Raw genomic sequence first — 14523 nt, forward strand, 5'->3', positions numbered from 1 at the left:
CAGGAAGAATTTCTTTACAGAAAGGGTTGTCATGGATCGAGTCCCCATCCCTGGGGGTATTTAAAAGCCGGGCAGACGAGGTGCTTAGGGCCAGGGTTTAGTAGTGGGATGGCAGGGGTAGGGGAACGGTTGGGCTTGATGAGCTTAAAGGGCTTTTCCAACCTAAACGATTCTATGATTCTGTGAGGAATCTAGCATATCAAGCCCTGCACACCTGATACGCTGTCATATGAGTACGGTTGTGATAACCTCATCTATGCATTACTAGTTCACATCGCTTCCAAAAGTTCCAATTGTCAAAAAAAAAAAAAAAAAAGCTTTACATCCAAAACTGGTGGTCAAGTCCAAATCTTTTAGAAAAGGCAGATTCTTCTCCTGGGCATGTTCAGAGCTGACCTAGTCACTGCTTCAAATTTCATGCCTAAGTTATGCCTCTCGATATCAGAAAGGATTTAACTGGATGTATTATTTGCCAAGGAAACAACACTTTATCCCTAAAAAGTCTTCAGTCTTGATATGTGAGACAATAGCCCCACAATCCGGTAGGCATGAGTGTGCCAATAGCAGATCCTCTGAGCGTAGCATCTGGTGCTGCTTTGTCACGTTGGTGGCACGGCGCCTGGGAGCAAAGTGGTGAGTGCAGTCCTGTTTTTTGAACCAAACTTCACGTGTCAACTTTTTCTACCTTTTGCAGTGTCGAAATTGTTAGGCTTGCAAAAGCAAAGGATTCTTCTTGGTAGATTTTAGACACCTTACTTTGTGCTAGCATCCATCACAGCCCAGCTCCTGTGCATTTCTCTCCTTCTACCTGTTTTTTTTTTTTTCTCTCTAGACTTCATACAAAGTTCTGCTAAATATCACTTCTCTCCGCAAAACTAACAAGCAATGGAAGAACACTTTAAATTGGTTACATCAGGAATCTTGGCTTCAGAAATTAATTTTCAGTCAGTAGTATGTATAAGAAAAATTTCAATGTGTTTTTTTTATTTTCCTGCATTTGCAAGAAGCCTTGAATTGAACCTGCTGCTTTATACTCTGCCAGCAGACAGTGTTCTTAATGCCGTGCAATTTGAATCTGTTCAGATCTTGAAGTCTCATAAAATGGTTTGAACTTTGTTCCATCAGCTTGTTTTGGGGGAAGAGAGGAATGTATTGGGGAAATCAGTGCAAGTGGATTTGTATTCAGAGATATTCTAAGACGACTCTTTGTCCAGATTTTCATTTTTCTTTCTACTGGCCGTGGTTTGTTCCACCAGCAAGCAAGAATTCTAAGTTAACAGGATATAAAATTGGAAAGAACAGATTCTTACCAGGTTTTCCTTGGCAGAAGCACATCAGTTTGCCCTTCCTAAATGACCTATGATGATCTAGGAAATCTGTCCAAGTTGTACTGTTTGTTGCGAAGCCATTTTAACAGAACTAGGGGCAGGGGATATTTATTCTGCACCTTACTATGGCCAGATCCTTTTGTGACATTGGACAAGTGATTTAAAATTTATCCCTCTGTTTACTATACTTCATGATATGAGGTTAATTTGGGCTTTTTTATGACTAAATGAAATTACAGTGTATTTGTAAAGATCCTAAAAAGGAATGTCTTTATGAGCCAGCAGAAAGCAAGTGCGGAAGCGTTACACTTGATACTCATCCAGGCAACTTACTACTACAATTCTTGTGCATCACAGATGAACAAGAGGCCTTGAAATCCATCATGAAGGACCTGGTAGCACTCCAGATGAGCCGACGCCACAGACTGACTGGGTATGATACCATGAAGAATAAAGACACTGCTCACTCCAACAAACAGGTAATAGGCTACTCAGTGAGTACCTGAAATAGCTGCCTGGAGGCAGAAAGGACAGAGTAGGTCGGTGGTGGGTCTGCCACCTGGGCTCTGTCCTGGCTTCTGACTGCTGAAGCATCACAGGCAGATCAGCTCCCCGCTCTCGCTCAGGCTGTGTTGCCACCGTGGTAGCTTTTTTATTTACTTGCCTTTATCGACTAGGGAGGGTACAGTTTTGATAATCTGCAACATCTCGGTATTCTGCCTTCTTGCCAGGCTTGTTTTTTGGTGGGGGTTGGTCTGTGTAGGTTAGCTAAAAAGTTTACTAAGTGCTTTTCTGCTTTCACAGTTACATTACCATTTTTTAAAATTACTTTATTCTTTTTAAAGAAAAAACACAACGCCAGCAGTCCACCCCTCTTGGGCAGCCCTGCAATAACAAACCAGTGTGCCTCTGCAGTGGAAGAAAAAAAAATTCCGGTAAGAAGACTAGCTTCCTATTCAATATTAGCAATTATAAATTAGGAGCCTGTTTTAAAGTTGTGTGCAGTGACCTTTACAGAATTCATTCAAGCAGGTGTGGGAGGCCAGGAAAGCTTTTCTCCACGGACTTGGTCATGATCTAGCAGTATGATGCACTTTCCATTGTAATGGAAAGAATATTTAAATTCAAAGGGGAGCAGGGAACTGAGAAGCATAATGATGAAAAGGAAACAAGTATTTCCATCTCTGATGCAAAAGAAGGCCACTGCAGTTTAAAGCTGCATAAAGCAGCCGGATAATGAACTAATGCCGGTCTCATCTTCATATGATTCGGACTGCATGTGAATACAGAATGAAGATCTTGATTAAAGGTAGTCAAACTGAAGTTGATTCAAGAACAGTGAAGGGGTTTGTCTGAAAAGACTGGCTTTAGTGAAGCTGTAATAAACCTTGCTTCAGTGAAAAAGGAAAGAGCTATTTACAGGTGTGTGACTAGAGGCAGCATCCTTAACAGCCAGAACAGGGAGGGTTGTGTGGAGTTGCCCAGTCATATGTCACATGAAGGTGGGAATGAAACTAACCCTTATTTGGGGATGGGGATGTGAAGTTCATTTTCTAAAAGAAATACTTTTCCTAAGGTAATAAGTGGCAGGGTCAATGCTTTAAAACATCTCTAGGTTAATTTTACATCACTAGAGACTTTTTTTTTTTTAGAGAAAACTATTGTGTTGACTTTGTGGTAGAAAGAGGGTACAGAATAACATTGCTCTGTCAGTATGTGCTGCATATCATTTCAATTAAATACTTGAATGCAAAATAACAATTTCAGTCAAGAATTCTTCGTCCATTGCTGTCTTAAAAAATAAAATCGAGTTACTTACAGTTAGACTAATGTTAACAGGAGAAGTTGCCTATATCAGTAAAATAACTCTTTCCAGTTATATCCTTATTATAGGCTTAAGCTTTTTGGAGCAGGCTTTAAAGTTCATGTCCGTCTCTCCCTTATGCTTTGTCTGCTCATAATCTCCTTGTTCAGCTGGGATATGAGATTTCCTTGAATGTGCTGGACAAATCCGTAGATGGAGTAGTACAAAATCCTTGCAAATCACTTTGAAACGTAAATTCAGAGATGTCTTAAATCAAAATCTGTAACTATTACTGATGACACTGCATCACAAAACTGGAACGCTAAAGCATCAACCTTGGATTTGCTTTGTTACTCATCTCTCTGGACAGTTCATGTGAGTTGCTTTAAAAAGAGGTTTATATAGGTGATAGGTTCACTGCTTTGAAAGGAAACAAAAAGCACTGGACGTTTAACTCCTCTAGGTTCTGTCTGAAATTTAAACACTAAGATCACTTTCAATACCTTTCCTTAGATCTTTGCAAAATAGAACAAATGGCCAGTGTCTGATCCTTTTGGAAAAATCATCAGGAGATAGAAGATGGATGCCAAATCCACACACCCCCCCCTTCCCTTTCTTACAAATCACAGTTTTGAAAGCATGTCATGGTGTTGAGGAAGACGCTTCAGTTTGCTTAGGTACCAGTAAGTTGAAGAAAGGTTTCCAGAGAGCCCTGAACATCTTTTAGTGTTGTCTAATTTTAACTAGTGAGAGCTTTGTCACTGAGCTGTTGCATGACCTAAAACACATCTTGAGGTCAGAAATTTAATCTGAAAAATTGCTTTCATTCACTTTAATCCAAAGAGTCCTGTTTAGTTCCCTTAGACTGGGCTACTTAGAACAGTGTAGCTTTCCTTCCCTGAATATCCCTAATATAAAGGGATCATTCCTCCATTCGTTATGCCTAAGAAACAACTGTTTCGTCAGTATTTGGCTGGTGGACATCTTTTATATTCCTATGCTGTTTGTTGCATTTTTCCTTTACTGCTCAATTGAAATAAGTTCTCTAGAATTTGCTTCATTTTGGTGCCATTCTAGAGTAAGTTCTTTCTCTTCCCGCACCTGAGAAAACATCTTTGGTAAAGTTATGTGTAAATCACCCACCTGTGGGTGATTGTTGCTCTGATTGGGAAGCTCATTTGTCATGATCAATGCTGTACCTATGGTATTGCTGCAGGAATACTGTGTACTCGCAGTGATTGCATGGGTCCCTTTGAACTGCATTCTTGACCACTAGGCCTGCCAGATACTTCCTCTAGCTAAGGAGCATTTCCTGGCCACATTTTTTTGAAGTTCCTAGATGTATGATTGCCTATTGTCTAAAGCTTTCACAGATGGCTTAATCTACTCCAATCACATAAATTGTGCAGCAGAAATTATGGAGTCTTATCAGAGCAGATTTTTCCCTTTTATTTTTATCTTTGTGACCTAAATTGGGATTTGAACTTTGATCTCCAGAGTTGAAAGTTCAGCATGTTGACTCTTCCGTGCCACAGAACATCTTCTGAGTTTACACTGAAATGCACAGGTTGTGGGGTCAGTGCTTTTAACCATCTGCCAGATATGGATGATGACCCCTTTGCACTTTAAAAGATGGCACGCAGTTAACTTGTTTGGAACGTCGTAGTCTGAGTTTCAGGGGCTGCAGTTTTGCAAAAGCAGAGATTTAGTCTGCGTTTTAAGAATAAAGGGTGTAGCACATTCCCTGTATCTCTCTACTCTTTGCCATAGAAGAAAACATGCTTAACATGCTTGCTTTGAGACTGCACAAAGGAAATTACCTTCAGCTCAGACAAATATGCGCTTGGGCTCAATTTCAGATTTTTGCCATGCAGTGTTAAAGACGGATTAATTTTCCTTATAGTTCAAGTATATTTCGGTGTCCTCTGTTTGAGTGGCAATTAGTGAAAAATACAACTTAGTTCTTACCCTTTTCCTTCTCTTTCTCCTTTAGCAATTTCTCCATTCCTCATGGTGCTGTGTTCATGCATCAGCCACTTGTTGTCCACTGTCTGCTTCAGCCTCCCTGGGGAAAGTTATCAGACTTTTTGTGTTGTGGTTAGCCTTTTGAGGAGTTGATCACAAATTGACCTGCTTTGTGTTTGGGCCTTAAAATCATTACATGATCCGTTTGTGTGCTTTTCTGTATGCCAGAGTTTCATCCTGAACTAACCTTTTGGAATTTCTTCTGCAGAATGATGTAAGGATAAAGTTTGAACATAATGGGGAAAGACGGTAAGTCTGTCTTCACTACTTTGATTCTTTGCCTAGTAGAATAATTTAGTCGTTAATCATTTAGGTTAAATGTTTTGTTGGCTTCACTTTCCTTGTTCCTGAATGAAAAACACACAGTAAAGGCAACAGCAAGCAGGTCATACACAACTTGGTTATTTTTAAAAATCAGTGTGTCATAAAACACTTGGATTTATTTTCACAGTATCTATTTGCAAGTGAATTGCAGTAATATTAAAAAAGCTGTCCAGCCTGAAATAAATTCAGCCGATAGTCTTATTTCAGATATGTTCCCTATCTGTTTCATTTAACTAAAACCAAATGAAACTGATCGCATTAGTGTCATTCTTTTCTAGTTTCTCACTTCCTGATGACCTATCACTATCACTGTCCTGCTGTGACTGAGCAACAGATAGAACAAGGGAAGATTTTTTTTCATTGGTCTAAAAGTTTCCTTGTTATTTCCTCTGATGCTTAGTTTTGAGACACTTTCTTTTACAAAACCCCAAAATTAACTGAATTGGCATTTTCTGCCTTTACAGTATTGTTTCCAATGGATAAAATTGCCTAGACATTTCAAAGTAGGTCTCAAAAAGCCCCTTACCTACCATCTAATCGAGAGGAGCTCTCGATACTGTTATGGCTCTTTGGTGGCTGTGTGTGAATATACAGAAAGGCTCCAGACTTGTTGCAGCCTTTCAGAGGCTGCTGTTAAGCTCTTGCTGAGGGGGAAAAGGGATCTTGATGCTAGGTTCTAATTTCCTTTTTCTGAAGAAATTAATTGGACTGTAAGAATGAATTTATATGCTCCTCTTCACAGACATCCTATGGGAATCCTTTGGTTTCTCCCATCCCAGACAGTACTTTCAAACATGAAGTAGTGCACGCTTTCATGATAAAATGCGAATTTCACGTTGACAGTACAACAGTGCAAGTTGTATGTAGTGATCCTAACAGCCTGTTACTAGCAAAGGTTACTGGCTGAGCTGCTTAAGCTCCTCCTCAAGTATTCTCCTTTGTCAAATTAAAGGATTTTTGTTAAAACAGAAAGGCAGAGGCATTCTTTGTTGATAAAGCAGATGGCAGAGGATAATTTGTAAAGTCTTCCTCAAAAATTGAACTGTTTCATTCACCAAAGTACTACATGGTGAATTTGGTCACTAAAAAAACCTGACTTTTTGGCCTCGAGGGGAAAATTTAAAAGTAATCGTAGCTGGGATCTGCTGATGCCTTTGTCAGCCAGATCTTCTCAGTGCTCTACTGTGTCACAGGCATTGTGTGGACTACAGGAGAGCCACTGTGTGAGGTGTCACAATATCTTGTGATACTGTGTTAGGACAAGGTAACTCGGAAGCAAAATCTTGTCACCACAGTCCTATCATCTTGTAGGTCTTCTGCCTGAGTGCATTTAAGATGGCACAGAGCTCAGGGGAGAAGAAAGGGTTTTTTTCTGAAGTAACATTAAAATGAAAAGGTTGATTGTGTGTTAGTCTAATTATGCAGTTACGCTCGCCTGAATTCCCCATTCCCAAAGTGGTATGCAGTTACAGACAGCAAGCTTGCACCGAGAATGTAAGTGTGTGTGCTTGGTTTCTGAGGAGCTGCCAGATCTAACCACAAATATTTAAGGTGGTCAGGCAGGAATGGGCTCCTTAAACCCTGCAGTCCATGGTTTTGTGTTAGAAGAGTGCACGGAGTTTTTAAACTAATAGAATTTGTGGCACCTGAGAACAGCTCTGCTTTTTAATGCATTGAGTGTAGAATGGAAGCCTTTATAAGGGACTTCGGCTCAACTGAGAGCTAAATTACGTTTGTATGGTGCCAGAGTACTATAATTTCATGGACGGGTTTCTTAGTAATATGTAGAAAATGTTATTGTGGGCTGCTTTTTAACAAGAACAATTATTTCTAAATAGCTGAATGTTGTAGGTCTGGTAACAAGATGAACCCTTCCTGGGAAGGGGCTAAGGAAGCCAACTGACACTAGAGCTATTTACAACAAAAGCTGTGTATCGTGAAAGGCTACTGAGTGCTGGCGAAGCAGGCTGGATGGACATTTTGGAAACTAAGCCCTCTCTCCAAAGCACGGGTTCAAAACGAATTCGTGTGAGCTTCCCCAGAGGTGATTTGGGGTTTCACTGGGCTCGGAGAGCTGCCCCTGTGAGCAAGGACAGGTCTTGAGTTTCTGTGGTCCGTTCAGGTCTTCCAATTTCTGCCTGATGGCAAAATTGTTAAGTGGTGCTAATAATCAAGCTTTTGGGGGCAGTATTTCAGCTGTGCCAAAGCAGAGTCGTTTCAAGATGCAGCGGCGCGGTAAGCAGCTATCGCAGTCTAAGAGGTTTCAGAACGATGGTGGCTGTCAGCTGCGTCCCGGAGCTGTTTGTTTAACTTGCCGGTAGTGGAGGCGCAGTGTGGTCTCGTGGCCCGTGGAAGCAGATGGTGAGAAGTCTAGTTGCAGGAGCCCGAAGGCAGGAACAACCAACCATCTGGGCCTTGTGCAGCAGAGAGATGAAAAGTGGGTTTCGGAGCAGTTAGACGTCCTTGGTTTGCTGGAATAGTGGGTTGTAAACTGTAGTTCACATTTGAATCTGCAGTTCTTGACCCGGGATATTTTACTCACTGATTCTTCTGAAGAGGGTGAAAATCATCCTTTTCCATGGCTGTCAAGGTAGCGACTTTCCGAGTACTTGGCAACTTCCTACAGAAGAACGTTGCACCAAAATAAACAGTTTTAGATGCTTTGCTGGAACTTCACATTACTGCTTTGCCTAAAGCATTAGAGTTTCTATTCCAAGGTAGGCAAAACAGTAATGAAACCAAAGAAAAACTATACAGTAATTTTCTGAAAAGCATTCATGTGCCACAGGATTCTGCAGGGTTCCCCGAGGATGGCTGTGCCTGTTGCCATTTTGGATTTCTTGAGGCCATTTGTGTGTGTGAGTCTAAAGCTCCTGCCATTCAGCTGGCAAGGAAACGGCTGAACTGGGGGTTTAGTGTGTCGCAGGGTCTGGGCTCAGGGAAAGCGATCTGAATAATTTACAGTTATGCACTTTTTGTGTGTCAGTTGGTGAAGGTGCCCAGAGATGCATTACATATGGAAAATACCCGTGAGGGAGAAAGCATGAGAGTATGAGACTGATCTATCTTATATGCATATTCTGTCTTAGATATCTGTCTTACATAAATATTCTGAATAATTGCAAGTCAGCTTTGCCACTGCTATTACAGCTGAAACAGTATTTAAGTTTTGATCTACTTGGCCTCTGTAATTAAAAAAAAAAAAGCTCTTTTTTTAAATAAAGCAAGCTGGGAGTGACAAATGGTTGCGCAGTTACAGTTAGATTTGACTTCAACTTTTTGAGAAAAAGCCCCTGCTGTGTTGTGCAGGATTTGAAGGGTGACTGCAGAGGCAGTGTAGTGAGTCTGTGATTCAGAGGTTTGGAGATGTTTAAGTTGAGTGTGCAGAGGGCAAACATGGAGCTAACGTCACAGACCACCTTCGGGAAAGAGGGTTTTCGGATTCCTTTGTGTCCTCCTGCTGATGCCTTCCCTCAGGAGTTCAGGACTGACTTTGCTGTGGGAATGTTTGTTGAAAACTTTCAACTGGAACGCGTTTGAGAAATTTTTAGGGAGTGAGTTTTGAGTTCCGATATTGGAGTACTTTTCTGTTCTTTGGGCCTTCCGCAGCTTTTAATTCAACTCTCACTGAATGTATTTGTTTGGGTTTTGTGCCTGAGGAAGTATTCTTTAAGCCAAAATGCATAGGAGATCTGCCTCCTGTTACGTGGAAAAAATTTATTCAGTAAAGGATACTTTTCTCTTCAGAGACAAAGAATTGAAATCTTCAGTTGAATATTGCATTTTGACAGACCATTTGGAAATGGACCAGAGGTCAAGAGTTCCTTGGTAAAATAATTAATATGAATTCAGATTAGAAGGGTTCACTTACCTGCTTGAGGATGAAAAGAGAACATTCAAATGTGTTTTTAATGGTTCATCCAGCCATCTAATTTGATTGCATTGTTGAGTATATCTCTGAATTCAATCGGTGATTCTCTTTCATTCCAGAATTATCCCATTTGTCCGTCCCGTGCGCTATGAAGATGTGCAACAGAAAGTGAAAACAGCCTTTGGCCAGCCACTGGATCTCCACTACATGAACAATGAGGTACAGGGTGTTGTTATCAGTGCTTAGAACATGTAACACTCCTCTGGATGACACCTCCCTTCCCATCCCAAATTCTGTACCCTTAAATTTAATTTTCTTCCCTCTAATGCAAACCATAGTTGAATCACATCAGCATCTTGCTTCCTTGTACTGGCATTGTTTGGGACACTCTCTTGGGGAGGTAAAAAAAGGTATTTGAAGTATTTTGACTGTTGAAAGCAACTATTGCAGGCCAATATATATACAGTCTGAGGACTGCGGGCAGTCCTGGAGTAATTTCTTCAGCTGCCTGATAGCAGAGTCAGAATTGTTTGTGTTGTGTGACTGCTGACTAGCAACAGCCATCACAACGCTTTCTGCTTATTGCCCAGCTATTAGGGGAAGGAGAGGAGTTGGAGAACGGGGAGGCTCTCTGGAATGAGATGCTGCAGGGGCTGTGGGCACTGTCATTGGTAAAAGAAGGTGACATGGGGAATACCATTTGTCTCTGAGGAATTGGGTAGTCCATGTTAATGATCTAAAGTATTTTGTTGGCTTTCTCCCTCTGGACACCCTGGCTTTTCCTTGGTATTTTTGTTGTGGTGGTGCCCTCCCACCATTTGGGACTGCGTCTCTAACAAGAGAGATACAAAAGCCTGTTCACCAGTAGGAGTTGGACAAAATGAGAGGGGTTCTTCAGTGTTAATAACATTCATGTTTTGAATTGTGAGTGGGCTTGTAGAATAGAGGGTGTCAGAGCATAATTTCATGGGGTATTACTAGCAAGTTTTAAATTCTTCTTTGATTCTGTCTTGCAAAGTCTTAACTTCTTAATACTATTCTCTATCTGAAACCCAATTTTCACTTGATCGTTAGGTGTGGATTCGTAAGTATTCCGAGACAATGTTCTCATCAGGGAGTCAGGGGCCTGTCTCTGACATGTTCTTTGCAAACAACAAATTCAAGTAGCAGTTAATATTTTTGTGGATGGTGCCTTAGAGAAATTTGCACAGGGTCAGCCAATGCTCTCATGGCGTGGGAGGAAAACCTTGTTGAAAAGGACAGTAAGACCATATTTTAATGAAAAATTCTGGAATAATGGTGGAATATAATATCTTTATTAAATTAAATACCTATTGTGGAAGTAGTCTTTTCTAATGATTTTCTCCCTGTTCTTTATTTTGCAGCTATCTATTCCTTTGAAAAATCAAGATGACCTGGATAAAGCAGTAGATCTCTTAGACCGAAGCTCTAATGTGAAAAGCCTTAGAATATTATTGCTGTCTCAGGACAGAAACCATGTAGGTAACAACTTCTGTATCTGCAGCGAAATGAAGGTTTTTACCCTTAAGTCTCTGAAACATGAGGGTAGCCCTATATAAGAGTAACAGGGATTAGTAAAATCACTCTTCACAAAGATACAAATGCATATGTTTATCCTCTGTACTTTGGCTAGGTATAGCTATATCTTTTCTTTTTTTTTTTTTTTTTTTTCTTCCTGGCTCCAGCAACTGTTCAGGGACTAAAACATTACGGCTTTTTAAGCTGTAATATGAAGGCCATTTTATATCAAGTACCCAAGTATTCAGAAAACATTTAATGAGTTTGGTTCGCAGAGAACTTTTTTTACCTTTGATTAATAGCACAGCGTTGAAAGTGCGTGTAATTGTCTTGCCTTTAAGAAAGCACAGGTTGTCCTTGAAGACAAGCTATTAGCAATTTTTTCCTGGGTGAGAAGCCTGAGGACAGTCCCCAGTGATTTTTCATTTCTGTAGCCTAATGCATTGAATCCAGCCTTACTCTGCAGAAACTAAGTTGCTTTTAGCTAATAATGGTGTGTTCACACCTAAGATAAATTTGATTGTGTCTTAGTTCACTTTCCTATACCACAGGCAACTGTGGCAGTGAGTGTCAATGTTTGCACTTCTCAGGAGAAAAAATCATACCATGAGAAGTATGTCTCTCAGTCAAGCTCCCAAAGCTGCCAGGTTTGGACAGTGAATTGAACTGCAAGCTGAAGAGGGCAAAAAGAGTCAGAAGTTGCCCTTACACCTGATCTGTGAACTTTGTTCACTCAACCGATTTCTGTTTCAGAATTAAGGTGATGTAGGTTTTCAAGCCAAAGACCTCAATAGCTTAGATATTTTATTTGCAAATTACCAAATTCTCTTCAAGGGTGTGACACAAAAAGCTACTCTGTCTTGAAAGCTCTGTTGGTAATAGCCTGTCAATCTTGAATGTTCTTCCCTATTCAAGTTCTGCAGGCTGTGAGCTCAGACTCTTGAAATAATCACACCTGCAATTCTTGGAACTGTCAGGAGAACTTAGATATACTTCTCCTATTTTTGATTTTGATAATCCATGTTAATACAAGTACAAAGACCTTCAGGAGTGTTAACAGCCTTTCCCAAATGACTGGATGCCAAAAGCTGGAAAGGTGTAGGAGGGGATGATGCTGTTTCTTGTCCTATGCCCTTTCCCGAAGCGTTTGTTACTGGCCATTCTGAAGACAATACTTGGCAAGGCGGCCTTTGGTCTGACCTAGCGTAGTCAGACTTTGTTCTGTGTTGTCAGGAAATAGTCTGTAAAAGGTGGCCTCAACTTTTGGTGTAACAGTAAAACAATCCTCTTTTACAGCCCTCTATTAATTTTGGTGTCTTCAGACTGCAAATCAGATGTTAAATGACACTATCTAAACTTTACATAAGCCACCTACAGTAAACACGTAGTAAATCCCATCCCTACACCAACCAGTAGCCAGTACTGTGGTGTTGTCCTTTTATTAGCTGTTTTTTCCTCTTTTGCTCAAAGCAGAAACAAACAGCGAAGTCTTCAGTAAGTGCCACTGTTTCCCCCCTCTCCTCCGACTTCCTCTTCAGCTCTGAGTTGCCTGGCAGGAGAGTCCTACATGTGATAAAGCAAAAGCCCACAAGTCTGAAGGAGGTTTCTTGGCTGCATGATCTCATCCCACTGAGGGAGCGGGAAGCATTATTTTTCCTGAAGTACAGGATGCAGATTTTGTTTTGGTTGTACTCTTTTCTTTTTCTGGGGATGGAAAGGTAACGCCGTGACTTTGGCACAAATATGTATATAAACCAAATTAACTTTACAGCAGTAGCTGTGTGACTGGTGCTGAGAGCCTGTGTTTGTGCATAGCGTTTATATTAATTTTCTTGTGCCTCTTTCTGTGGCTCATCTGTGCTTACTTTTCTCAAGCAACTCACTTCTGTTGTCAGTCTTTTTGTGTTCAGAAACTAATGGGAAGAACTGGTTAAGTTGAACACCTAGAGTACTACAGTCAGCCTGTCCTCATGAATGGGGTGACCTCTGCACCCTTTATTCAGCTCGGGTGAATCTGTTCATGGTAGAGTTTATGTAATTTAAATCAGGCTCCCTCCTTACTCTGGGCAAGGGTAAGTGCCTATTAAATGAACAGCTATTCTTTACCTTTTTGGCTGTGTGTCCTCACACCTTGCTTGCCAGTCATATTCAAATAATTTTCGGAAGACAGAGTTAATTTCCTTGGGGTCTCTTTGGTTATGTTCATACCAATAAAATAAGTGCTTTACAAGCATTAGTTACATTCTGTAACACACAGGAGGAAGGGACAATTATATCCTCTTGTAAAACTGGGTACTTTGGGACAAGAAGATTAAAATTGAAAGTGTCCACTAGTATTGAGCACCTGCTTTGACACGTGTAGGATCTCATTTGCTTGGGGGAGGTTGGAAGTTCACGCTATTTCGTATGTTCAGACCTTAGCGCACCATCCTCAGATCGTTGGTGTCCTGTTCAGCCCTGTGTTAAGAGCCCGTGTTCCCTGTATCATCCATGGAAAGAGCACAGAAGTGTTATCTGCCTGAAGCTGCAGTCTAAATTTTCCCAAGCAAGCACCCTGTGGAGTCTGAAGTGGCCTTGCAGTTTCTCGTGGCAGAGGAGGAGGGCAACAGTTCTCCTGGGCAGCATCCTACTGCCCTAAATTGCAAAAACATCCTGCAGTTCCTCTTCCTACAAAGCATGCTGGACTTACCCCTTCCATCTTTCTCAACAAAGTGGGGAGAAGTCCTTTGACATGTCTCCTCTCATTCCCCTTCCTGCTTCGAGTGAGATGAAGGCATCTGTGAAATGAAGGCACTGTGGAAAAATGATCTTTAATTAGATTATGTAAGTTCAGGGAAGGATGAATAAAAGCAACACAGGCAGCATTCATCTTGGCATCTCCAAACTCTTTGTGCTCTTAAATTCTCCAAAATTTATTTTCATTTAGACAGTCTGAATTGTCGGGTTTACTTTTTAAAGATTGTGGGGAGTCAAGTTGCTATCTAACTGCTTTGGAAAGAGCGCAAGATTTGTAATTTGTCTCTGCTGGCCACGATGGCTGATAGAAATTGCAGGTTCTGCCATGGGCTGGTCTCGGTGAGTGGTAAGAGCCCCTCTGTGTTGGTTTCATGGGTAGCTGCTAATGGAAGACGAACATTGAGACTTGTAAATCCTGCATTCGATTGGAGGCTGAAGGGTAGCATGCTCTAGTTGTTCGATTCCTGTTTTACACTATAATTGTAAAGCTTGCTCTTTTGCTGCCTTTATCATTTGCGTTCTGTGAAGCTAATAAGATCGCAGGCTCTAGAGCTGTTTCTCAGCTACTTTCTTGCTACTAAACGTAATGATATTTTTGAAACTGTGGCCAGACTTCTTGAGCTCCTCAGTCTCATTTTTTGTTGTTTTTTTTAATTTTTTTATTTTATTTTATTTTACCCAACAGACCAGTTCTTCGCCCCATTCTGGACTGCCCAAACAAGTCAGAATTAAAACTTCCCAATCTGTGGGGGATGTGAACACACCCTATCAGCAGCCAGAACCCAGAAGTAGGCATCTGTCTGTCAGTGAGTATTTTTGGCACTTCTGCTTGTCTTTATTTTGTGAAACATATCTTTTGGGCACTAGTGCTTATGGTATAGTGTTTATGAGAGCCG

The 14523-nt window shown here is 40.9% G+C and overlaps 1 protein-coding gene across 1 annotated transcript in view; it reads left to right on the forward strand.

Annotated features, from left to right (window-relative positions):
* Positions 1-1690: 1690 nt before the first annotated feature.
* The window catches only part of MAP3K3 (mitogen-activated protein kinase kinase kinase 3), a 32323-nt gene continuing 19490 nt past the window's right edge, over positions 1691-14523 (forward strand). Inside the window, 6 exon segments of the mRNA XM_009648220.2 lie at positions 1691-1807; positions 2174-2263; positions 5366-5406; positions 9472-9571; positions 10738-10851; positions 14313-14433. Coding sequence (XP_009646515.1) covers positions 1712-1807; positions 2174-2263; positions 5366-5406; positions 9472-9571; positions 10738-10851; positions 14313-14433 — 562 coding nt within the window. The 5' untranslated portion in view covers positions 1691-1711.

This window comes from Egretta garzetta, unplaced genomic scaffold (genome assembly GCF_000687185.1).
Source record: "Egretta garzetta isolate BGI_Z169 unplaced genomic scaffold, ASM68718v1 scaffold100, whole genome shotgun sequence".
NCBI classification, from domain to species: Eukaryota; Metazoa; Chordata; class Aves; order Pelecaniformes; family Ardeidae; genus Egretta; species Egretta garzetta.